This window comes from Eschscholzia californica, unplaced genomic scaffold (genome assembly GCF_041429995.1).
Source record: "Eschscholzia californica isolate CP2 unplaced genomic scaffold, dmEscCali1.0.p SCAF_4, whole genome shotgun sequence".
Taxonomy (NCBI): domain Eukaryota; kingdom Viridiplantae; phylum Streptophyta; class Magnoliopsida; order Ranunculales; family Papaveraceae; genus Eschscholzia; species Eschscholzia californica.
In genome coordinates, this window is record NW_028238461.1 from 50226057 (window position 1) to 50251694 (window position 25638).

At 35.6% G+C, this 25638-nt stretch overlaps 3 protein-coding genes across 13 annotated transcripts; 1 reads left to right on the forward strand and 2 right to left on the reverse strand.

The window, feature by feature from the left end:
• Positions 1-417: 417 nt before the first annotated feature.
• Positions 418-4253, reverse strand: LOC147545726 (Plastid-lipid associated protein PAP / fibrillin family protein). Its single transcript, XM_086632396.1, has 7 exons — positions 3492-4253; positions 3146-3267; positions 2970-3053; positions 2754-2850; positions 1973-2189; positions 1085-1137; positions 418-679 (listed from the first exon to the last, which is right to left on the reverse strand). Exons 1-7 carry the CDS (start codon positions 3768-3770, stop codon positions 581-583), a joined length of 951 nt encoding a protein of 316 aa, XP_086488522.1. The 5' UTR covers positions 3771-4253; the 3' UTR covers positions 418-580.
• A 352-nt stretch (positions 4254-4605) lies between these two features.
• Positions 4606-9517, reverse strand: CNX2 (cofactor of nitrate reductase and xanthine dehydrogenase 2). 2 transcript variants are annotated; one of them, XR_015223088.1, is made up of 7 exons: positions 9282-9496; positions 8043-8678; positions 7715-7887; positions 7422-7633; positions 5887-5955; positions 5046-5135; positions 4606-4899 (listed from the first exon to the last, which is right to left on the reverse strand). XR_015223088.1 is itself a non-coding variant. In XM_086632395.1 (7 exons), exons 1-6 carry the CDS (start codon positions 9345-9347, stop codon positions 5052-5054), a joined length of 1215 nt encoding a protein of 404 aa, XP_086488521.1. In that variant the 5' UTR covers positions 9348-9517; the 3' UTR covers positions 4606-4899; positions 5046-5051. The 2 variants fall into 2 exon arrangements, 1 of the variants encoding a protein (XP_086488521.1); XM_086632395.1 differs by having other exon boundaries at positions 7422-7613; positions 7720-7887; positions 9282-9517.
• An 8345-nt stretch (positions 9518-17862) lies between these two features.
• Positions 17863-25354, forward strand: ATCS (Citrate synthase family protein). 10 transcript variants are annotated; one of them, XM_086674086.1, is made up of 20 exons: positions 17863-18096; positions 18431-18501; positions 18601-18663; positions 18850-18891; positions 19095-19160; positions 19350-19415; positions 19517-19630; positions 19808-19871; positions 20053-20135; positions 21343-21392; positions 21472-21549; positions 22298-22426; positions 22592-22634; positions 22814-22900; positions 23505-23606; positions 23804-23911; positions 24025-24075; positions 24608-24681; positions 24865-24916; positions 24997-25354. In XM_086674086.1, exons 2-20 carry the CDS (start codon positions 18451-18453, stop codon positions 25090-25092), a joined length of 1419 nt encoding a protein of 472 aa, XP_086530212.1. In that variant the 5' UTR covers positions 17863-18096; positions 18431-18450; the 3' UTR covers positions 25093-25354. The 10 variants fall into 10 exon arrangements, with proteins under 10 accessions (XP_086530212.1, XP_086530214.1, XP_086530213.1 ...); XM_086674088.1 differs by having other exon boundaries at positions 17875-18056; XM_086674087.1 differs by having other exon boundaries at positions 17965-18092.
• Positions 25355-25638: the final 284 nt, after the last annotated feature.

Sequence of the window (25638 nt, forward strand, 5' to 3'; positions counted from 1 at the left end):
GGAGAGAGAGAATCCCTACCAGGCAGCCATCGGCAGAGAGAGTTTAGGAAAGAGAGGGACAACAGATATTATTAGGGTTTTTAGTTTTGAAGAAAGAGAAATTAGGCAGATTTATTTTTCGTGAAAAAAGACTAATAAGGGTCTTAAGGGTATAAACGTCAATTTTCAATTCAGACCCAATTATTCAGATTAAAGAAAACAAACATCTTACACATAAATAATATAGACATTTCAGATTCAGCCAATTCAATTCAGTCAATTAAGATTCAGCCAATTCAATTCAGTCAATTAAGATTCAGCCAATTAAGATTCACACCTCCACAAAAAAACAAACACAACCTTAGACATCTCCAAGCATCACAGACAGGTTGTTGTAATCAGAGTGTAAGAAAAACATGACTCTAACGAGTAAAAAAGTTGAAAGCAAACAGATCTTATATATAAATGACAAAATACAAATCACTATATAAGAAGAGTATTATACAGGGGTAACTCTTCACTCTCAACATCAAAGGGATGAATGTATAATGTTCTGATTACAAGAAAATGGGATTAGATTTATTCGATCCCCGTAAAGTAATTAACTTTCATATTCTGGGATGGGTTCGTCGTTTATCGAGTCAGTAACTCCATCTAATCTTGTCAGAACATCAGGTACCCCTGATGTGTCCCTAATTATCTACAACAATAACAACAGGATTAAGATTTCAATCAGTTTTGAGCCCTTTCTAGTCAAGAACAGAAACAAACTTCAAAGCTAACTACTTTTTCGAGTTACACTATCCAGAGAAATGATAGTTCGAAGTTTTGCCTTGTTGTTGACTAGTATTAGCATTATCTCAAATTGTCTAGCATTGAAATAGGTCCACTGGGCTCTAACAAGGCATTATCCACATTGTCTAAGTACTAAACGTTGTAATGTAGATAGCCTTGGGCAACCCTTTCCTTGCAAGTTGATTTTCAAAGGGAGTTATGCCCGTTGCACTCTAACAACGAGATTCAAAATTGCAAAAAAAAAAAAAATTAATGATCAATATTTCTTGCATATGTTGTAGATTGAGGGTTTGTGCTTAGTAAAACTTACAAGTATTTCTTCGTCGAGATAAGAAATCATAAACCATCTCTGATACATCCCACCTAGAAAGAAAGTTAATGCTGAATCAGAATGGATACTTAAGACGCAGAAACTTCAAAATAACCAAGTATAGTAGTTCTTCGCCAATGTTTAGAACATATAAAAGTGAAACATTAATCAACCACTAAGCTTCATGAGAATCGCTTTTTTGCATGGGAAGAACTGAAAGTAGGAGCCTAGATGAAGGGGTATATCTGGAAATACAACAATCACACAATCCATTGAGTTTCTAGAAACTATAGAAAAGATTAAACCTGACTGTATAAAGACATTTAATATAAAAGTATGTCTAGCAGAATCGATTACTTAAAATATAGTTCATATGTCACTGAGTGTCACACCTACGTAACTATTTGTTTGTTATCTGACCCTGTTTCATAGGTAGCATTTCTTCTCGTGGCCCAAACAGAAGTGAAAGGGTATTTCCTCCAAAGTCCAAACATTTTAGGAAACGGAAAATTGAATCCAAAGATCAAACTGGATTAGTTTATGATTCTCTCAGCTGGAACATGGTTCCACAGTTGAGTGGAGTAATTCACATGCATAAGAAAAAAATGGAACTGGAGATTTTAAAACTTCAAAAGACTTCACGAAGAGTCAAACTGGTGAGCTTATATGTAATGGCCTCCCATGAGTTGTCTATTTTTTGTATTTAAGGAGACGTATATTTCGACATTTTCCTAAAACTCGTGCTTAATATAGGTGGCTAATAAGCGAGTCAAACATCTTGAGCACAATTTGCGGAATAAAAAGCAAAAAGGGAATCGAAAAACACAAACATAGCTATCAAAACTGTAGAAATATTTCTAGATGCTAAAAGGGCATCAAAATGCTTACTCAGAGGAAGTTTTAGTCCATTGGCAAAAACATCCTTGATGGGAGCAGGAAGTTGCTGAATAGTACCAGCTGCTTGGCCAACTGCACCTTTCAGCTGTTCTGGAACTGAATCTTCACTCACTTTTGGCGTTTCAAGTTGCCCTTCGACATATTCCTCTTTCATCCGAAGTGGTCCTTCAACAGATAACTTTGTGGTGAGGCCGAATTTGCTTTCTATCTGCATTTCAAGGGAAAATGCTTGAAAGGCACCTGAGGAATTGCAATAATGACAAGCTATCGTGGCGGCAAACAATTGAAGTAACACAAATTATCAGACTCATAATTAGTTTGAAGACGATATATATATATATATCCTCTTTCATTTCCACTTTTGTCGTCATACACACAAATTCAGGAAACTCCTACATGAATACTGCAATTTTGTGCTTCAGTCATTCTTAATTCGTCAGTTTGTTAGCTTATTTACTATATCTAATGATGTTAGCAATGCGTTTTTGTAGATTAGAAAACAATGTAAGCTCTCCGTTACCACGCATTAACATGACATACATTATTCATATGAACTAAAAATCCAATAACTAGCAAGGCCTATTGCTACTGATGATGAGTAATGAAGAACTAAATGCCATTGCTTCTTGGTATATTTGCCTAGAAGTTATCCGGCTCAAGCTTTAGTCTCACAATCTCGGATTGCTAAGTCATCTCAGGTCCTTTATACATATCATTAGGTAGTGCACTAATGCCTTAATCCATGGAAATTAGAACTAGAAAGAACATATACCGAGTTAAATAGCTTCATTTTTGCCGTTGTCTTTGAGTAACCATCCTTGATTACCACATTCATCCCTAATAACTTTGCCAAACTTAAAGGAGCTCTCCTACAAAATTACCAACAACAAATAATCAAAAAATGTTAACTAAGAGCATTTTTAAAAATGGTTCAACCCAAGTTCAGTAAAGAAGGGCATCGGAAATGGGACATCCTAAGAGAACTCACTCGGAAAGAAACCTGGCAGCAAACAATCCAGGGCTACCAGCTCCAAGCCACTCGAAATTCCATCGACCTTCGAGAAAGGGTGATCTAGATGCATAACAACAAACAATTACTACATGAAATTACCTAATATGTAAGAAATAGATTTTTCCAAAATCTCAAACAAAGCAAAATCTTACGTCGTGGGGCGAGGTGTGGGATTAAGCCTTTCAAGACCAGTAATTCTCTCATTTACATCAATTCTTTGGAAATCTGAAGTTTTCCCAGTGACTAGAGATTCAAAACCCCCACAATCCTTAAACTGAACCAATGACATTAAGCATAATCAAAAATTGAGGAGACGCCAAAGAAATAGGAATCCGAAAATCTTAAAATTCAATAGAATTACTTGAGAAATAATAAAGAAGCTCAACTCTATAACATTTTTGAAACCCTAACTTACTTATAATTACAGTAATTGCAAGATTGAACATAAAAAATTTCAAATCAATATCAGAAATCCTAGAGAGAGAGAGAGAGAGTTACAGCAAGAAGGAGAGACTCCTTAGCGGAAAGCCTTTCCATCTCTTTGGCATAATTAGCAGAAGCTCCACCCTGTACTGTCTGTTGAACCATAGCTTTACAACCACCAGAATACAATTTTAGAGCAGCTACTTGACGGAAAGATCTATTCCGACGATATTCCGGCCATCCATTAAAAGAAAATGAAGAAGAAGAAGGAGAACAAGAGGAAAGAAGAGAACAAGAGGTAGTAGACGAATGAGTTCCAGCAAAAACAGGAGTTAAATCGAGACAAAAAGCCATTGGAAATCTATCAAGAAGACAACAGATTTAACAGAGAAGATTCAAAAGAGTAAGAAATTCATTTTGATGGAATCGAGAATGAAACGGATCGAGATACCAAATGTTGAAACCCCTAAAATTCGTTTTAGTGGTGAAGATGAAAACTGTTAACTGTGGTGGTGGTTGTTGGGGAAGTTATTGAGGATTTTGCCATTTTGGAGTAAATGGAAAATGAGAGGAGGTGTAAGGGTATTTTAGTCATAAAAATAATAAGCTTAGATTTGTTTAGCCTCATAATTAGCTTGATTATAGCCGATCGAGCGTGATATAACTCCCGCGTGATGGAACGAACAGCCGGTAAAATCGAGCTCCACTTCTTTATGCTTGATTGAGTGCCTCTTCCCACTTTGTTTTGTTTCTAGGTCTAGGGTAATTAACTTATTTTAAAGGTTAGGTTTTCATCAACATTCGTTTAGTTGCCCAAGTGGCAACCGACAAGTGATTGATAGCGTCAACCTAAACTCCAAAATTATGGAGGTCTCATGAGAGGTACCATTAAGATATACCCAGTTACCACATATTGAGTCCGCAAAGGCGCAAACGTCTACTAACACGATGGTCAGTTCATGTAACCGTCCTTTTCCTAGACAATAGGAACACAACAAGGAGAAAATCAGTCTGCCATTAATCACTAACATCAAACTCTTAGTTGCTCAATGAGTCTGAAAGCAAGGAGAGTTTTCCTCCATATACACATTTAAACACCTAATAGGAAAAATAGAACAATGGCTTACCTTAATAGCACACCAATTACAGGATAGAAAACCTAATACTGAGGAAGCAGACAGTAAGAACAGAAAATAAAATTTTCATTTATTCGTTCATTACCATAAGCAAAGCAAACTTATTAGCAAAATTATTGTAAGAAATACAACATAATTATATGTTTCTACAAACACCGAGAATAAATAGGGTTTCAATACTTTTATTTAAAGTTACACCATACATACTCTTACAAGTATGGAAAAATTTATAGTGCAGAACCACAGGGTTTTAGTCCCAAAACTCCTTTTCGCCTTTTGAGATTAACTTAGAGCACAACGATGGGTTCTTATTAACCCTCTTCCACTACCTCAATCGTCAAATTGACCTACAACCACCATCCACGACCATTATAAGCCCCTCTTTTTCTTGAGAAGATGAACGGAAGAAAAAAAATCCACGCGACAGACAAACTAATCGGCTGCATGTCGACTATGATAAATACAAATAGGACTGAATGAAAAAGAAACATACCGAGCATTAGCCACCGATGTGAATCATGGGTCTATTTGCCGTCTTTGCTATGTCAAACATTCCAGAATGAGAAGCTTTCTTCCTCTTGACCTAAAACAAGAAAGAATTTGTGAGTCACATGGACAATAACTAACATTGGAAGGAAAAACTATCAGGTGGTACACATTAAGACATAGTACTCATTGTCCATATGTCATAACTTAATTAGGGAACACAATTTAACACATTCATATGCAACAGACAACGACATGTGATCTACACAAAAAAAGAATCTAGGTAACTTGGACATCGATATGAGGTGTCAAGTACGTAAGTCGGCAAAGGCCACATTAAGACATTGTACTCCAGTATGTTGACTTGTCTTATTAGAATCTATGTAACTTGGGCATCAGTATGAGGTGTCAAGTACGTGAGTCGGCAAAGGCCACATTAAGACATAGTACTCAAGTACGTTCACTTGTCTTATTAGGTTCCTTATTTTTACTTATTACATTCTAGAAAAAACGACGTCAATCTAGCTCCTAGTTTGTGTGTGTGTGTGTGTATTATGGACCTGACACGATTACCAAGTTCAACACAAGATGTACATACAAATCTTACAGTTTACCCACTAAAATATCGAGAGTGACCTACAAGAGTATCCGAATGTCGAACACGAGTATCTAATATCCGACATGGCGAAAGTACTAAACTGTAACATAGGTAAATACAAGATTGAATATGAAACTTTTGTACAGACAAAAATAGTTAAATACTTGAGTTATACGGTGCAGCCATAATAATATGAAATTTCTTGTCAACAAAGATGATCGAATATTAACATTTCTACAATGGTGCATACCGCTGCTCCGATTATTTCCTTCAGCCCCTCATCATCAACACCGCTGCGGATGGGATCTCTTAAGCTAACCTATAATAACAGCACATGCATATGGTAAAATAAACTTCTTTAGACAAAAAGGAGATAACTTTTTGACATTTTTATGATAAATAATACTTATAATGTACCACTGCCGCCTCTCTTGTTGGATCACACAGGAAAAGCAACTTAAATGGATATTTTAAACCACTTGACATTAAGCACTTTCATCGACTATTCTCAGCCACTAAATCTGAAAACGTTCTTAACTGCTTGAACTTAACAGTCCACATAAGATGTTCTAAACACGTCTTCACTATAAGCCCCAAGTAGCATTTTCATGTATTGAATAAAAATGTTGGGATCAGAACCACTTCAAAATGAGAACTGTAATAATTTATGAAAAGCCATACAAATTTAATAGAGTAATTTTCTTATAGAAATAGTTATCCGAAAAAAGTGTCGGTGGGTCTGTCCCTTAGAAGTAGATGTCAAAATTCTAGAGAAAGAGTTGGTATTAGTCTATTACTAATTAAGTCTTAGACTTCCGCTCATGAAAGACAAAAGGCAGTATCTCCATAAATTTCATAAAGTCTTAAAACAGTACGACATCTAACAGAACTATCTATATAATGCACAACAAACAAATCTTGAATACATAGTTTCAGAGGGGAAAACCAGTACATGTTCGCGGTAGCAAATAAAGGAATCATCTGATCCCTACATATCCACGCAAACTCGCCCCCAGGAATTATCAGTAATCAAATCCTCATTACTTACCTCCAGATTACAAACCCAAACTAATTAACGAGGAAGATTATCACAAGGCTAAAAGTGAATTTCAGTGTGAAGACATTGTTTTGACTAGTTTTAACCCATAATCAACACGAAATCATCTGCTGGCTCAAAAGAATCGTATCATTTTGTTGCATTTACAAAATTGGCCCAATAAAATATTCCATATTCCAACTTCTCCTTCAGATCATAAACCTTTCGCTATTATGAAACTAAGAGCTGACAATCTAAACCACTAGGTCAACTAATTACATGCTCAATTCAAAACTGTTCTTAACCGAAATGAGTTTCGCTTTCCAAAGCTATACAAGAAAACATATGTATTATGTTTGAAGGAGTAAATAGAAAAGTACTCACTCTAATATCTAGATCATTAGTAGTTTTATACCTTCATTGTACACGTATGAGAAGTTAAGGTTGTTATCTATCACGCCATACAGGCATGAAAAATAACAAAAAGTGGTATATGTGTTGTCTTATGCAGTTTCAGAGTAGAACTGTAGAAGATAACTAATTGGACGACTGCACTCATTTACCCAATCCATAAATAACACTATTGAAGTATAAGCATTGGCAAGGAAAACCTAAGTAGGCAAGTAGCTGAAATCACAGATTAGTTAAGATAAGGTCTGTCACTTAATATAAAAGTCTGAGACGATTAAAATTTAGATACATAAAGGAAAGAAGGAAATGATGTAAAATAGGTGAGAATCCATATATACCTCTGAAGGACCAAAAAGGCATACTTTGAAGTTCCCATCAGCTAAAAGACGCAATCTATTGCAACCGCCACAAAAATGCTCAGTCATTGACGTGATAAAGGATACAGTACCACAGTGTCCGTCTACCCTGAAATTTTTTGCTGTGTCCGTGGGGTGATCTCGAAGCCTGTTTAAGCTTTTGAACTGTTGTACCTGTTTTGTTTACAATAACACTTTCATCCACAAATACATGCCTATTAATAATATAGGTAACTTCAGAAATCACTAAACAAGATTATTTGTCGGGTTTCTACCTTACCACTTTATCCAACATTTCTGCATATGGTACAAGTTTCTTCACATTCCATACATTCCCATCGAAAGGCATAAACTCAATGAATCGAACATTAATTGGTCTTTCCCGTGTTAATGCAACAAAATCACAGATCTCGTCATCGTTGAACCCACGCATTATGACACAATTCACCTGAAAAACAACAATCAACTCGCGCAATACTCTAAAATATACGGAAAAAATCGACATAAGATACTGATCGCATTTTACACCAAATGTTAATAAACAATCACTCTAATTGTAGTGATCCGCGAGAAATGTTGAAACTGGGAGAGGAAGGAGTATACCTTTACAGGATTGTATCCAAGATCTATAGCTGCATCAATTGACTCCATAACTTTAGCATGCCCTTTACGCCTTGTCATGAACTCAAATTTTGCTGGGACCAGTGTGTCCAAACTAATATTCACTGCATTCAGCCCACATTCTTTCAGCTTGGGAAGTTTCCTTGCCAGAGTTATTCCATTCGTAGTGATAGCCAAAGTATTCAACCCTTTCAAATTGGATAACTGTAAGCATATGTCTTCAATATCTTTCCTAATTGTTGGTTCACCACCTGTCAGCCTAATCTTGTTCACCCCTGAACTTACAAAAAGATTTGCCAAGCGAACAATCTCGTTCTGTGACAGAAGTTGTTGGTTAGAAGTAAGGTCGACACCCTCAGCTGGCATACAATACTGACATCGGAGATTGCAACGCTCTGTCAAAGATATCCTCAAATAAGTATGTAGCCTTCCAAATGAATCAACTAACATATCAGAAACTGGAGTAGCTTTTGGTGAACTTTCTGCAAGAGAATTTGCACATGTCTTTGACTGGGACACGTCTGTCTCACAAGTTGAAGTTACAGTTTGATCGGTATTATCTTCAGAAGGAAAAGTAGAACTACTTTCTCGAATGGGTTGCAACCCTCGAACGCTAACCTGATTATGCAGTTTCATATAGCATTAGCTTGTGATGGTTGAGAAGTACAACTAAACGTCCAACTTAAAATCATAAACCACTTGACATAAATAACAGATACTACTAGTGACGATAAAGGCTTCAATAGAAATCACTCTGGATATAGTAGCTAGGGGTTGGACTCAACAATACCAAGAACATTAAAGAATGAAATGACATCAAATCATGCATACTAGCTTGAAGAACTCGGGATTATTGGTTGATCAAATTTTGTGTTGGGAGGCGATTTTCACATATAATTGTTGAACCAGATTGATACATCTCAGATTTCCATCAAACCCACTTTTTAATTATTCAACAAAGACAGTTTTCTTATAAAATTTGAAACAATTAAACTGTTCAAACTGTTGCTGTCCTTTTAAACTCCATATTTTCCGCGTACATAAACACAGTTCAAAATATGCCTAATTTTGAGGTTGCTCCCAAAACAAAATATGCCTAATTTTTCCTTTTGGATTAAGAAGTTCAACTAATTGATTACAATAATACAGAAATTAGATAAGTTTGTACCGATACTCTAAGAATAAGATTGATATATAGAGAGAGATGAGATGAGAAGGTACCGTGGAGAAATTCAATCTGCCGAAGCCCAACTGCCAATCCAACAGTTTCATTCCATAGCGTCGCATCGCTGAAAGATTAAAACCAGAAACAATGAGAATGATGGAGGAGATGAGAGTATTTGATAAAATTCAAGGAGAAAAATTGGTGTCGCCGAAAGCCCGAAAAGAAACTTCACGCCAAGAGAAGAAAGTCACTCCACTAACCAGTACAAGACTCAAAGTCAGACGGATTTAGCAAACAAATGAGAGAATCAAACACGGCGCTGCTATGGGGAAACCACAAACCGTTACGGGCACATAGAATTGTATACAGACCCTAAACTTTCTGCATTTCGAGAGGGGACACAGCTTACAAGATCTACTAGTACATTCCAAGGCCGAGCCATGGTTTGAATCTACACATGACCATCTTAAAATTGCACAAAATAGATTTGTACTTACCCCAACAACTGGTAGTAAGTGCATATACTCAGCAATGCGGAGGTTCTAAGTTCGATCTCATTGGAGTACAAGTCCAAGAATATTGAAGTTGGTATAGATAAAATAGTTTCTGTGAACTTTAGGTCATTCAATTTTGTCGGGCTTCAGACCAGTAGTATACAAAAGAGGTTGACCAAAGTTCAATGTTATATTTAGAAAGTGGTGGTTCTAATTTTGCTATTCTTTCGTCAATGTAAATAACGAATATATAATTTTTTTTTCCTCGCCTAAGTACCCTATGAGAATATTGTTACATTTTTAGCTTATAAATATGATTAAGCATTTAAACTGTAAACATAAATATAAAACAATAGGATAATGCTAGTCGGACTCTCAAAATGCCGACAAAGTCACGAAATGAGGCACTTTGAGAGTGAGTTTGTAAACCCAAACCACTTTTACCACCTAGAATCTCAAAGTGCCTCATTTCGTGACTTTATCGACACTTTGAGAGTCCGACTAGCATTATCCTAAACAATATCTATGTAAGGTGTGACTTAAGTAACTAACCATAAAGTTTAGACTTCGTTGTTAATTAATAGTGTTATATAAAATTGAATAAACAAGGTTCAGTCACATTTGCATTGCTTATAAAAATTATGGTTTAGGATTAATGTGGAGTTGTGACAAAAAAATAGTCAAAATTCAAAATCATTGATCTAAACCATTAAAATTAATAATCAAAAAGAAGGAAGAAATGTTACCTACTTAACTATAGAAGATACCAAACCCCAATTCGTCTTTGTTAACCTGTGACAAGAATCCTAAATTTCATTTTGAATCTTTCATTTTCAATTTGTGGAACAAGATGTTGGCGGCCATTGATATTAGAGAAGGGGTATAAGATGATAAGAGAGAGATATTTGAGAAGAGGATATAGATGATGTTGATTTGATGAGAAGACGATTGATGGAGGATGGAGATTTAGTTGCACTCTCCACAATAGTTAAACAAAATCCATTCCATATGCACAACCTATGTGTGTTTTTTTTGTTGAAAACCTATGTGTGTTATATGTATGAGTAATGTTAAGAAACAAAAAAAAAACTAAATAGACTTTCGGCAGCAAACTTATGTGTCTAGGGCTCTAGGCGTGATTTTTTGTTTAGTGGATCAGAATCATCAAAAACACAAATCACGACAATCCACATAAGATTTTTGGTTTGAGCGACTTTTTTTTGTTTCCTACTATTTTTTTTACATGTATACCAAATAAAATTTGTATTTTTGGCGAAATATAATGTTCTCTACATCAACAATTTGAACTGCACTCGTGTTGATAATGGTGAATATAATATTATATTTGAAATATCATGGAAAAGATGAACATTAGTTTTCCTCTAATATTTTAAGCATACTATGGAAAGTTAGAGTAGGTAGATGACTATATGATCGAATTGATACAACTCCAACTTTTCTTTACGAAATATAACTCGAATACCAAAACTAAGTAATATTTATTTCCAACAAAAATCAAAAGAACCAAGTTCGAATGAGATACCCGATACCCCCAATGGTATTAATGGCCTCAGCGACCCTCGAGATTTAGAAGGGACCTTTTTCCCGACAACAAACGAAAAAGGTTTAGAAGGGCATTTTGACCAAAACTCTTTGCATTGCCTACTCCTGTCTTGCCTTTATTTAAAAAACAAAAATAAAATGTTAGTTAGACTTCCAGTTGAGGACATTCATTATTATTTATTTCCCCAATCATGGAGGGCGTAATAAAATTATTCCACCACTTGGACTACCTGACTAGCTGCTTCTTCTGATTTAAAGTTTATGTTTTCATGTGACTATGTGATGATGAAAATTGAGCTTACCTGTAACTGACACCCCATAATTGATGCTTCTCCGCTCTCGCGAGCATTTTGGGGTCGTAAAAATTCGTACTAATATTTTTAAAATAGAGTGAATTGTCAAAATACATACTTAGGTGTTTATTTTCTATTCTATTTTTTTCTGGTTGAAAATTTGTTTTCTATTCTATGAAAAGTAAGCCCTTTTTCCTTTCAATTGTGTTATATGTTTTATATTATTATTTTCTTGAAATACATTATAAGAGAGAAGTACTTCTGTCTAGATTTTTTTTTTTGTTGAACTAGTACTTCTGTCTAGATGGTAAAAAATATAAATCGTAATTCAGGATTAAAAAGTTCAAATTTAGTTGTCAAAATGGTCCATAATAAACCAAAATCAGCATTTGGAGTGGCCTTACAGGTTAGGTTCACAAAAATGGCCTTCTCTTGTATAATTCTCTGGTGTTAACTAACGGTCGCGCTTTGAGGAATAAAAAAGCGGAAATGCCAGAGAGCCCAGCTTTGGTGACCATAAATCATCCCAGCTGACATGGAATTCACTAAAAGACAAGGTTTTTTCAAAGTTCTGTCCCGGGGTTGTCTTTTAGTGAATTCCACGTCAGCTGGGCTGATTTATGGTCACCAAAGCTGGACTCTCTAGCATTTCCCTAAAAAAAAATCTCAGGAGCATAAATATATATATTTTTTAAAGTTTATATTTTTCAACTTTTGACTTTAAAGTTAAACAATTTTTCTTCAACATACGCCCAAATTTTATTTTACAAATTTTTTTCTTTGTTTGTTTTCACTCCACCTCTTTAACTAAACTTCCACCACCAACCACAACTATACACCTCCACCACCGCCAACTCCACCTCAACCACCTCCACCACCGCCAACTCCACTTTAACTAAGCTGATGTAGATTGTTGCGGAAGCGTAAAAGTAATGGAATCCATCATTGTTATTAAACTAAACTAATGAAACAAAGCTGATGAAATAAAGATAAAAGCGATAAAACGATAAACTTAATTAATAATAAACTTGATTCATAATATTCTCTGATCTGAATAACAAGGACAGACCTGACTTCCTTTTATAGGAACTTAGAAACTTCTAGATAGACTCAAATTAGGATTCCTAAATATCAAAGATACTCAAACTTAAAAACTTCTAAACCTAGACTTAGTAGGAAATACTAAAACATGGAAACTCCTAAACTCTAACCCTAATGGGCTCGGCCATGAGGCCCTCTAACTAGTTCGGCCGTGAGGCCCATCTTGATGGTCTCCATCATACTCCCCGACCGAGAACGAACTTGCCCTCAAGTGAGACTCAACAATGCAATCCTTAATTCCCACTTTGAGCGGGCGGTGCATTGGGGTCGAAGGACACCCACTTGGACGAAATCACTAGCTTCAATCTCATAGTGCAAAGAATCTTGCAAAAATAAATGTAGGAAAGAAACTTCCAACAAATTGCAACATCTCCCGTCATCTTTTAATTTGATGAAGAAGACCACAAACACCACATAATATTTTATGGAAAAATCAACCTTGAATTTCTCCACTTGAACGATCTTCCCACGTTCATCTTCGTGTTGCTTATAAACCAAACTTGAATATGACTTAATCAAATCTAAACTAGAATGAACTGACCTTTTCAAGCTAAAAGAGGATAATTCACCTTGTTCTTCTTTTTCCTCCGGCATTGAGAAAATTTTATTCTTTTTGTTAAGAACTTCTTCTTCAATACCATCGAACACGGTGACCGAAATAACATTCGAGAACTGTCTACTGGATTCAATCTTTGTCTCCACATATGAAAAATATTCATCTAAAGGAAGAAAAACATGCCTAAAGATGTTTTTCAATGTACTCCAATCGTCGACGAATTTTTTTCCTTCATCAATGAGTCTCCATTGCATCTCGTTGAATTTTTCATAGACTCTTTTAGACAAGTGTTGTTCGATGACAAAAACCTTATCTTCGTCATGGATTTCTTGGTTTATAAACCAATCTTCCATCTGTTGAATCCAAAAATCTATATGATATTGATAATCAAACATAGGAATTTTGGAATTGACATTAATTTTGTTTTGATCTTTTCGATCAACATAGAGTTGTTGTGCATCTCTTAAAGGATCCCAACCTAAACGCGGAAGATCATTCCAACATTCAAGATGAGAAGTATTTAAAAAAAAATTATTTGTTCCCAGATTCTTAAAGCTCTGAATACCAGCTGATGTAGATTGTTGCGGAAGCGTAAAAGTAATGGAATCCATCATTGTTATTAAACTAAACTAATGAAACAAAGCTGATGAAATAAAGATAAAAGCGATAAAACGATAAACTTGATTAATAATAAACTTGATTCATAATATTCTCTGATCTGAATAACAAGGACAGACCTGACTTCCTTTTATAGGAACTTAGAAACTTCTAGATAGACTCAAATTAGGATTCCTAAATATCAAAGATACTCAAACTTAAAAACTTCTAAACCTAGACTTAGTAGGAAATACTAAAACATGGAAACTCCTAAACTCTAACCCTAATGGGCTCGGCCATGAGGCCCTCTAACTAGTTCGGCCGTGAGGCCCATCTTGATGGTCTCCATCAATACACCTCCACCACCGCCAACTCCACCTCAACCACCACAATCACCATTGTGTCTCAACCACCACCGCCACCATAATCACCATTGTATCTCAACCACTACCACCATCATTTGTTCTCAACCACCATTTGTTCCCAACCACCACTACTACCAATGTACTTGCTCCACCATCGTACCTCCATCACCACCACCATTATACATCCGCCACCACCACCACCACCATCATACAACCACCACCACCATCATACATCCACCACCTACATCTGCCATACTTCGACCATCGTCGTGCCTCCACTAACATCATCTTCATACATCCACCACCACCATCCCATACCTCCAGCACCACCATCATATCTCCAATGTCACCATCATTACTACCAATATCACCACCACTTCTTCCAAAAGAGTAATCATGAAAATCATAAATAAGTTCAACTAAAATCATGTATCTCTATGAGAAAAAATAGAAAAGTAAATTACATTACAGAACTAACTTTTTAATTTTTTACTTATAAGTAATGTTTACGCCAAACATACTTATGATAATTGTTTACTTTTTTAAAGCAAAAGAACTTCTACTACAAGCAAAAAAAAACTTCTACTTTTGGTTGCCAAACGAGTAGGGGTGTTCATTTAGTATCTGAACCGACCAATCCAATCCGATCCAAACGAATTTGGACGGTTTGGATACCGATCCAATAGTATTCCAGATTGGTTCAGATGTTAAAATGGCAAAAACGAGTGTTTTGGATCGGTTTATGTATTTGGTTGACGGATAAACGAACAAACCGAACCAAACCATTAATTCTTATTTTTTATATATTATATATATAAATATATATGATGGGAATGATGGATGTCTGAGATTTAATAGTTAAGTTAGTTCCATGTTTGTTGATATTGTAGCTTAATGAATGTGTAACAGAAAGTAAATGGCGTGGAGAATTGTAGCTTAATTCAATAGTTAAGTTAGTTCCACGTTTTTAAGTCGAAAGTGCGAAATTTTATATATGGTAAAATGTCACAGGTGGTTCTGTTATCCAACCGATCCAAATCGTTCATGAATAGTTCGGATTTAGATTTGAAAAAACCGAACCCTTCGGTTTGGACTTTGGATTGGCCCAAAAAGTCGGTTATCCAACCGATGTTCACCAACGACACCTTAGTCAATAAACATTGACTTAGGACATATTCTCTCTTTACCCAAAAATTGGCTTGATCAAACATTACCCCCTAAACTTCATCTTTTCTCTCCTTCTAATCTCTTATGTTGCTCTCTCCTTTCTCTCTCTCACTATCAATCTCTATCGTACTCTTACTTATTGCCTCTCTCACTATCTCTCTCCCATTCTCTTACTCACCCTCCCACTATTTATCTCTTTCTCTTATCCTCTCTCAATCTCTCACTCTCACAATTTTTCTCTTTGTCGTTTTCTTACTCTCTCTATTTTCATTGTCTCTCTCTATATCTCTCAATGCTTCTTTCTCGAACTCTATCTCTCTCGAACTCTATCTCTCTCAATATTTCGCTCTTGAACTCTATCTCTTTCCCTCTCTCACACAAAACATAGTTTCGGCGAAGGAAGTATTTCCTTTGCCGGAATCAGACCTCGGTGAGGGCTTCTGGCGAAACTCTCGAGCTCGTGGTTGGTCAGCCATGAAACATTTCGCGGTTGACCAGTCACAACAAAAATTCGTGGCTAGTCTGCAATGTAACGCGACGTGGCTGGTTTGCCACAAAAAAGTTTTGGCCTAATTACCACGAAAAGTTTCTTGATTGACCAGCCACGAAGCCCTCGAGGAGGGTTTTTCCTCCTAGGGTCCCCTTTGTCTCAGACGAAGAGGATTATGACGAAAGAAACACTTCCCTTCGAGAAAGCTGTGTGAGAGGGGGAGAAATCGTGAGATAGAGAGATGTCGATTGAGATAGAGAGCGTCCTAGAGAGAGAAAGAATAAGACATAGCGGAAGATGGAGCAAGAAAAAGATAGAGAAAGAGGGAAAGAGGGAGGAGAGAGGACAACCGTGAGTGAGAGAGACATAAATCAAGAGAGAGGACAACAATGATTGAGAGAAGAGCAGAGATGAGAGAGAAGAGGTGCTAATGGTGATAAGAATGTTGGTGGTGAAAATTTGTGGTGGTGAAAGTCATAGAAAAGATGAAGTTTAGTAGACAAAGTTTGATCAAGATAATTTTTGGACTGAAATAAATAAGAGAGGAAAATTATAAGGCCCAAAATTCGGGTCAAAATATCAAATGAAGCCCAACCCGGAATAATAATGCAAAAAAAACCCAAATTTTAAAATTACAAAACATTCATTAAAATTTCTGAACAAAACACAGATTGCTCTCAACAATTTTGTATTTGCTCTCAACAATTTTGTAAATGTATGAACAAATTTGTTTTTGTTCACACATAATTATATATGTTGTCACAGTTTCAAAAGTGTTGTAACAGTTTCAAAAGTATTGCCAACAGTTCAAAAATTGGGGTTTTTTTTACATTATTATTCCCGAGTGGGTTTTTTTTCGTATTTGGGCCCAAATCTTGGGCTTTTCTTACATAGTTTTAATAAATAAATAATGCCTCCCAAAATGCAAAGGCCGCGGCTTTGGGGAATAAAGAAAAATCTCTGGGGAATAAATTCTTTAGGGAATCCATATTTTTTTGTACATTCTCGGAGGAATATTTTATTTTAGTCCCAAAACTGAATTGATCAAACATTGCTCCATAATCTCCATCTTCTTTGTTACCTTCACCGACACAACTTCCCACCACCATTTTTTCCTCTCTCCTCCCTCATCTCTTTCCCTCCTCAAAGTCCTTGTTCAGTCCTTGTTCTTATTCTTCTCTCTTTCTCGTAGTTCCCCTTCTTTCCCTCTCTTAGTTTCTCTTAGTTTCGATCTATAAGAATATAAGATACACTTTTAGGTCTACTTTGGTTGGATCATAACGTGTTTGTTTCTCCACAGCAAAGAGCGGAATTCGAATCTCGTTTCAAAGAAACACATACAGAGACTTAACTTGATCATAGGTACTCGAAATCAACATGCCTCGCATAAAACCTCAACGATTTTAGCATTGAAATCTCGTAATGTTGTGGTCTTTATAGGCTGTAACAGAATGAACAAATAAGGAAACTGCCTCAAAGGGGAAAATTTTTTGAAGTACCGAAGGAAATGAAGTAAAGAATTACTTCTCTTGTTGTTGTCTCTTGCAAGGAATAAACTGCTCCAGAAGCAACCTGATAACCTAATTCAATTAACAGTAAAATTAATAGAGAATGGTGATGGGGAAGAAGGGGAATTAGGTTCATAGCATTGTTGTCACCTTCAAGGCCATAGAGGAAAAATTCATGTATGGGCCTTCTTTTCTGGTTCCAACGGTTGTGGTAGCCGTAAGTTATGGTGGTGGTAGTCGGATTTTGTTTGAGGAGAAGATAAAGATGAAGAGTAAGGATAAAAAAATGATCAAATTTATTTTTGGACTAAAAGTTAAATACACCCATTTAATCCATCTCGATTGAATAAATCTTTATTCTCCGGAGATTTTTCTTTATTCCCCAAAGTCACGACCAATGCAAAATGACACAAAAATTCGCCGTAGGTATTCTTTGTAGCGCAGAACCGCACCTAAGTAAAAGGAGCGAGCCAAGGAGGTAACAAACGTGTTCTATGAATATTGAATGTAAACACGTGACGGAAACGTAGCCCTACGTCCCCAATGGTAGTATGAGTAAATAATTAGGAAATAAAGGGTAAACCAATAGTTAATTTTTTTTTGATGAAGAAATTTATGTTTATAAAAGAATCCTGCCCGGACTTTTTCATTCCAATTCTTCCGCAGTGCCGCCGGACGTGGTTCTTTCTTCTCCTCTGTCCGTGTCTTCATCTTTCTTTCTTTAACTTTTCAAGCAAGTAAAAAATTTCTTTTCAATGATTCATCTTTGATTCCTGTTTTTATCGATCATTTATCTTTACTTTCATTTGTTAGTATACGACAATTGTTTGATTCATTTCTTTCTTTTCATTTTTCTTTTCAAAGTTTATTTAGATCTGTTAGAAGAAACAGTTTCTGTATCTTCACTGAATCCAAATCAGTCAGGTTGATTTATAAAAACCTAATTATAGGTTTTCATTTTCTTACGACCTGATTTGATTCACGGATTTCGGTTGAGTTCATTTATTTTTTTCTTATAGATTCTCAATTTCAATTCAAGTTCTAAGTTTTTTTTTTCTTATCGTCTAGCAGGGAACAAAATAGTTTGAATCATGGTGTTTTTCCGTAGCGTATCGCTTCTGTCGAAGCTTCGTTCTCGTGTTGTAAGTATAATTTTGTTCAATTTTTCTTTACTCATCGTTTTTAGTTGTATCAAGATGTAGAAATCTTTTGACATTTTTGTCAATTTTATTTTTATACAGACACAGCAATCGAATCTCATCAATTCTGCTCGATGGCTGCAAATCCAAGCTTCTTCCGAGCTCGTAAGATCTGTTTAATCTCAATTCTTGTTAGAATTTTCTGTGAAGACACGCAAAATTTTATTATATGTATATATAGCTTTGATCGTTTAACTTCTGTTTATCATGAACTAATATTTCGTGTATTAGAAACGATTTTCGTTATAATTGTGGAAGGATTCTCATAGAATATGTGGTTTGGTTTTGTAGGATCTTCATTCTCAATTGAAGGAAATGATTCCAGAACAACAGGTTTATTTTGTTTTTAGAGGATTCTCTTTTGTATTTGTTACTGCAATGCACCACTAGGGTTCAAAATCTAAATTCTTCGGAATTTCTTCTTCATTTGTTGATAACCAATGTATATTGGTTCAAACATTTCAGAATATGTGATTTCTGGTTTTCCTTCTTTTACTTTCTTATGTAGAATCTCAGTTTATTTTGCTTTCTTTCAGGAGCGCCTAAAGAAATTGAGGACAGAACATGGAAAGGTTCAACTTGGAAACATTACGACCGATATGGTAAAGTTCTACTTGTATTGAGTCAATATCTTGCATTTGTCACTGATTATCACCCTGAGTTGGAGTCTTTGAACCCATCTTGCTGCTCATATGGTTCCAAATTTCGTACAATCTGTCTTTCAGAATGCCTTATAGTTTAGATATCTTGTGTTTTATTCCTAATTATTTAATGATTTTTTATCATGGAAGGTTATTGGTGGAATGAGAGGAATGACAGGATTGTTGTGGGAAACTTCTTTACTTGATCCAGACGAGGTATGTTCTTTATAGATATGTAATTTGTAAGAATGCTCCTAATTATCAATTTATAATATTTAGTTTAAATTTTCAAGTGATTCTTGATTATCACTTTTCAGGGAATCCGTTTTAGAGGACTCTCCATTCCTGAATGTCAGCAAGTATTACCTGCTGCACAGTCTGGTGGAGAGCCATTACCTGAAGGCCTCCTTTGGCTTCTTCTTACCGGGAAGGTAATCATTCTCATTGGGGTCATTGTTTCTGAATGTTTAAATCAAGTGCAAGATGATATAACTTGCTATGTTTTGTAATAGAACGCTGTAATGGCCGATATGTTTTTCTGATAGGATCAAAATATGAGTTGCTTTGTACCAAAATGATCAGGATTTAACAATTTTTCTGTATTTTAGGTACCCACTAAAGAACAAGTAGGTGCTCTATCAAAAGAATTGCGAAGCCGTGCTACTGTTCCAGGTTTTTTTTCTGTTACAAGTCACTCTTTTGATTTATTTAAAGCCTCTGGTCTTCCGTATGTCTGGGCAAGACCGCAGGACCAGTATGATTAACAAATTCATATGTACTTTTCTCGTGGAATTTTGTTTTGCCTTTACATATAATAAACTGCTTCAAAATGTTCATCATAATTCTGTTGCAGATCATGTGTACAAGGCCATTGATGCTCTTCCTGTTTCAGCTCATCCAATGACTCAATTCACAACAGGAGTTATGGCACTTCAGGTTGGTATATCTGCAAATACTTTCTATGGGAGATCCCAAAGTTGATAGATTTTGAAGTTTCAAAAAAAAAGTTGATAGATTTTACATAATAATGTTACTGAAGTCCTGAATACTTATTGCACTATTGAGAAACTCAATTTTGAACTGTGACAGCTTCACTGTAACATTCTCCCTCCAAATGGTTTTGATTAGTCTCTTTCTCCTTAAACGGCAAGAATATGTTCGAAAAACAAAAACTATGAGTTGTAGGAGAATGTTAAATAACTGATACGAGTATACCAAGACGTTTGGATGATATCAACTTTTGAGATTTGCAACGAAAAAGTCTCATAGGAACAGTTTCCTTTAGTTATAGAATCTGATATTAGCGACCCGTTCGTCTCTTTATGTCACTTTATTTGCATTACCTGCTTGATTGTGTGGTTATTGCTTTGATCATTCGGCTTCTCACACTTGTTAAGTGCTCGAGTAGGATGTCGAATCACTTTGAGAACAGGTACAGCGCAAGGTTTAGCTTTTAATTGAGTGTCATTTAAAATGGGACAAGTGTTTGTTCTTTTGAAAAGTGCAAAAGTGAATGCCATTTTTCACATGTTGGATAATTCGTGATTGATTAAGAAAAATAAAATCCTTGACCTGTTTCTTGAATATGCCTGAAATATTTGCATTTGTTTCTTGTTTGTTAGATCCCTATATCTGGTTTATAGATAGATTTGTAGTTCTTTGTGATACTTATTAGTATAGTCAAATTGTTATACAGTTATAGTTAAAAATTGATTTTAACAACCTCAATAATTAGTAAGGTGTAGATACATGAGCAGAGGACACATACAATTTGGTGCACAAATAAATTGTATTTACAGAAAGTCCAAGTCTAAAAGTAAGAGAATACAAATGTTGGGCTGCCATAAAATAATTTCTTAGCTGTAAGCACTTACTTTAACCTGCTTTCGGCTGGGTTCTGAATTTCTTCTTCTGAAAATTTCCACTTTTGGGCCTTGTATGTTCTTAGAATTTCTTCTACTGAAATGTTTCACTTTTAGGTGTTGCATATGTTGTTCGAGCTTTATATGTAGTACTCAAGCAAGTCCACTTGACTCTTGAGTCATCCTCTCTCTTAACTTTAGCCATGATAAAGCTAATACTCCTTTAGGATAAAATCAGATATGAGTTGAGTAACTCTTTTTTCTTTGATGTTGACTTACAGGTTCAAAGTGAATTTCAGAAGGCATATGAGAAGGGAATATCAAAAGCCAAGTATGTTTTTTTATAATGGTTCTGTTTCCCTGACTTGGCAATCTGATGACTAAAAACATTTTCAATTTCTGATCTTTAGCTACTGGGAACCCACATACGAGGACTCGTTAAATCTAATTGCGCAACTTCCAGTTGTAGCTTCTTATGTCTACCGAAGGTAAGTTTATGTAGGTTCTGTATTATCTGTCAATTGAGGTTATGGCATTGGTATCCTTTTACTCCTATTTTCCCCTTCTACTTCTTCCGTGCTACTTTTCCCTCGCAAGCACCTGAAAAAGTTAACTTGATTCGATTTATTTGGATAGCTTGAATGACCCTACTACTACATATACCACTTTAGCTTCATTTAATTGCTTGTACGAAAATGTTGTGGGGGCTTTTGTTTTTTTCACATGAGCATGCTAAACAAGATTTCTTTAGTAAAGTAATCCTCAGTATTCAGTAATGGGAGGATATGGTTGGCTAGTTGACAACGGCAAAAGGTTCTTTGACATTTTTTTCCCGTGTTTGTGACACAGCATGGTTAGTTGGAAAAAGTATTATCGTTCATTTTGTTGACGTATGCAAGTTTTGATAATTCATATATCTTTGCTTAGGTTTATTATTTTAACGTCCTCTAGTTCAGTGGTCGCTCACACATGTGATTTACTCTAATAATCCTACACCTATACCTTTCAGTATACATAATTTCACTTTATTATTTTATTATTTTCTTATTTTCACCTCTTGAAGTGGTTAAAAAATCATCCCGAAGTAAGATGCTGTTAGAATGTCTTATTTTATCAAGTGGTTTGTCAAATTTTCTCGTTGTTGCATGGGTTGATCTGAATGGAGCTTGACAAATGACTTAATAGTTTTCTAATAAAACCAATTCTCTGATCGATCTCTTTCTTCTGGTTCTCTAGGATATACAAAGATGGAAAGACAATACCTGCCGACGACTCGTTGGATTATGGTGCAAATTTTTCTCACATGCTTGGATTTGATGATCCTAAAATGTTAGAGCTGATGAGACTATATGTTACCATTCACAGGTGGGTATCAAACTACTGGTCATATGACTCGTAACAGCCTACTAGATCAATTCTGTAGTTCATATTTCTAACTTACGTGTAGTTCCTTCTTTCCAAATAGTCTGTGAAGTGGGAAATGTAACTATAACTGATTCCTTGACATCAAATTTTACTGTTCTGTTGCAGTGACCATGAAGGAGGAAATGTTAGCGCTCATACTGCTCATCTTGTAAGTCGCCATAATTTCTGTGCTCAGTGATGAGTTCTATCTGTCCTTTTCTTGCATTCTTAAAACCCTATCTAATGTTCAGTTTCTGAAGTTCAGTTCATGTGGCCAGTCTTCTGAAATTATATACTGTTATAGTGTTATACTAATTATCAAGTTCTCTAATGTTACTCAATCTGCAGGTTGCGAGTGCCCTTTCAGATCCTTATCTTTCATTTGCAGCTGCTTTAAATGGTTTAGCTGGTCCTCTCCATGGCCTGGCTAACCAGGTATTCTATTTCCCATCATCCCCTCTTAACTTTATAAATCTACTTATTCCTGTTGAAGTTGGACAATATCTCTGTGGTCTGGATTCATCGTTCCATTTTTCTTATCAGTTGTATATGAGGTTGCCCGAAGTTGGGGGCAGTTTACCACGCCCCTACTAAGAGGTCTTGAATTTTTATATTTATGCATGCAGTTAAAACTAGTTCATGCATGAATATTATTGGTTTGACTAAGCAAATAGGGCAGCTACCCTCAAATTCACTTATGTTTACATAGTGGTTACTACATCTAGCTCAGTACCAGTCTTAATTGTCCCAGTTTGCACGAATTTAACATCCTTTCTCTTCTTTTTGTGTATCTTCTTTTTCTTGGAAAATGGGAAATAATGGATCGTTTCTACTGCACATAATTAAAGTTTATTTCCCTTAATGATAATATATATGGGTCTTTGTCAGCAAATACATGTTCATATTGGAAACAATAAGACATGTTCGCTTTCAATGAGTTTCCGGTGTTCCTAGTTTGCCTTATTGTATATGTAATTTTTGGCATAGGAATGTGAATATTTTTTTTTCAATTTGGATAACGGGTTCTTCTGCAATGCAGGAAGTTTTGTTATGGATCAAAACTGTGGTTGGCGAGTGTGGAGAAAATATATCCAAAGATCAGTTGAAGGACTACGTCTGGAAAACATTAAAAAGTGGCAAGGTATGTAGTCATCACTTAGTATTGCTGTGCTTTCATTATAATAGACATCAAGTTTAGTGAAGTGTGTCAGTGCTAGTATAGATTAAGTGAGCTTCTAGCACTTCTTCTGAAATGCAGTATAAGACAATTTAAAATTGAATAATAGATCCCATTCTGTTCCTCTTTAGTTTTTATACCATTTTCCTTTTAATGTACAGGTTGTTCCTGGATTTGGGCACGGAGTCTTGCGAAAAACTGATCCCAGATACACATGCCAAAGAGAGTTCGCCTTAAAGCACTTGCCCGAGGATCCACTCTTTCAGCTGGTTTGCTTCTTATAACACAAAGAGAATTCTAGATTAATCTATTTGCTATTTTACTGCCATTATTTGTTATGACACACCACTGATGGCATTACTTTATTTCTTTTGCCTTCCAGGTTTCCAAGGTTTACGAAGTTGTGCCTCCTATTCTTCTAGAGCTTGGCAAGGTACTTCACGTTACTTTCTTGTAGCTTTATTGAAGATTTTTGCAAGTAAACTAAACTTATTTGAGGAACTGCTAATATTCCTTTTGAGTATTGCTGAGCCTACTCAAATACTTATTCCTATCCAGTTATCTTTGTATCCTATTACTGAGCCAACTAAGTACTTATTCCTATCCAGTTATCTTTGTATCCTATTTACTAACATATGGATCTGTCTTGGCTAATATTGGATAGTCCCGGCCCATTATAGTGCTTTAGAAAGTCCTATTTAAGATCGTGAGGCTAAATAAGTCAATTCTTTGACATTACTTGATAAATGGCATAGTGGAAAGCTCCGATTTGGGCTAGTATACTGGTACATCTTGATGGATATCAGCCAGAGTCTCCTCCCTAAGTTTCAGTTTTCATTTCATATGCTAGTATGTTTCTGCCATTGCATGAGCAAGTGGGTTATGCTACAATTATCTTGAGATTATAATTTTTTAATCTTTTATGAAATGAACATGACACTAGATTTGGCATTTGGGTTATGTAGGTCAAGAATCCATGGCCAAATGTTGATGCTCACAGCGGTGTGTTGCTGAACTATTTCGGTTTAACTGAAGCGAGGTAGCTCTCTCTCTCTCTCTCTCTCTCTCTCTCTCTCTCTCTATATATATATATATATATATATATATATATATATATATATATATATTTGTGTGTGTGTGTGTATCTAGAACCTAATAGAACAAGTAGCTTGTTCTCACTGGATGAGTTTGTAAGTTAACCTTACAAATATGATTTTTGCAGGTACTACACTGTTCTTTTCGGTGTTTCGCGAAGTATCGGAATTTGCTCCCAGGTTATTACCTTTCCTTCATTTCCCTAAAAAATGTTTTCAAAGTTGAATATCTCTAAAAACAACATTTTTGCTTGTTCCAGCTTATTTGGGATCGTGCTCTTGGTTTGCCGCTTGAAAGGCCAAAGAGTGTTACAATGGACTGGCTTGAGAACCACTGCAAGAAGGCAACAGCTTGAAATTCAACAGTTTGAAGCTCAAGTTTAGTTAATTCACACAATTTTTTTTTCCGCAATATAATAATAATTCACTACGGGTTTGATGGGTGGGTTTGATGAAAGGGATGGCATCGGAGAAGCCATCTTTTTGTAAATCCCAAAACAGATAGTTTCTACTTTAAATTTTTTCCAAATTGCGAGTTAAATACAACCATCCATGCTTCAAATGTAGTACTATTTTGAAAAAAGAAAAGAAAATTATCAGTGAGGGTTTTGCGTTCAAGGGCTGCTTGATCTTTCTCAGTTATGTCTTGGCTTCTTTACTGTGTTTTGGAGACCCTAGATAATGATATTCTGAGTAGAACCATTAAAATTGAACACGTATGGCACAATAAAATGCTGTATGAATATAAACTGAAGCTGCAAACTACTAATTAGCTCTCTTTAGGGTGAATGTTATTTTGGATGGTTTAATATTCTGAGTAAAATCAACATTGTCATTGGAACTCAGGGAAGAGAGAGACTTGTGATTGTTTAATAATCTGAAAGCTTGGAAGTGTATGTTGT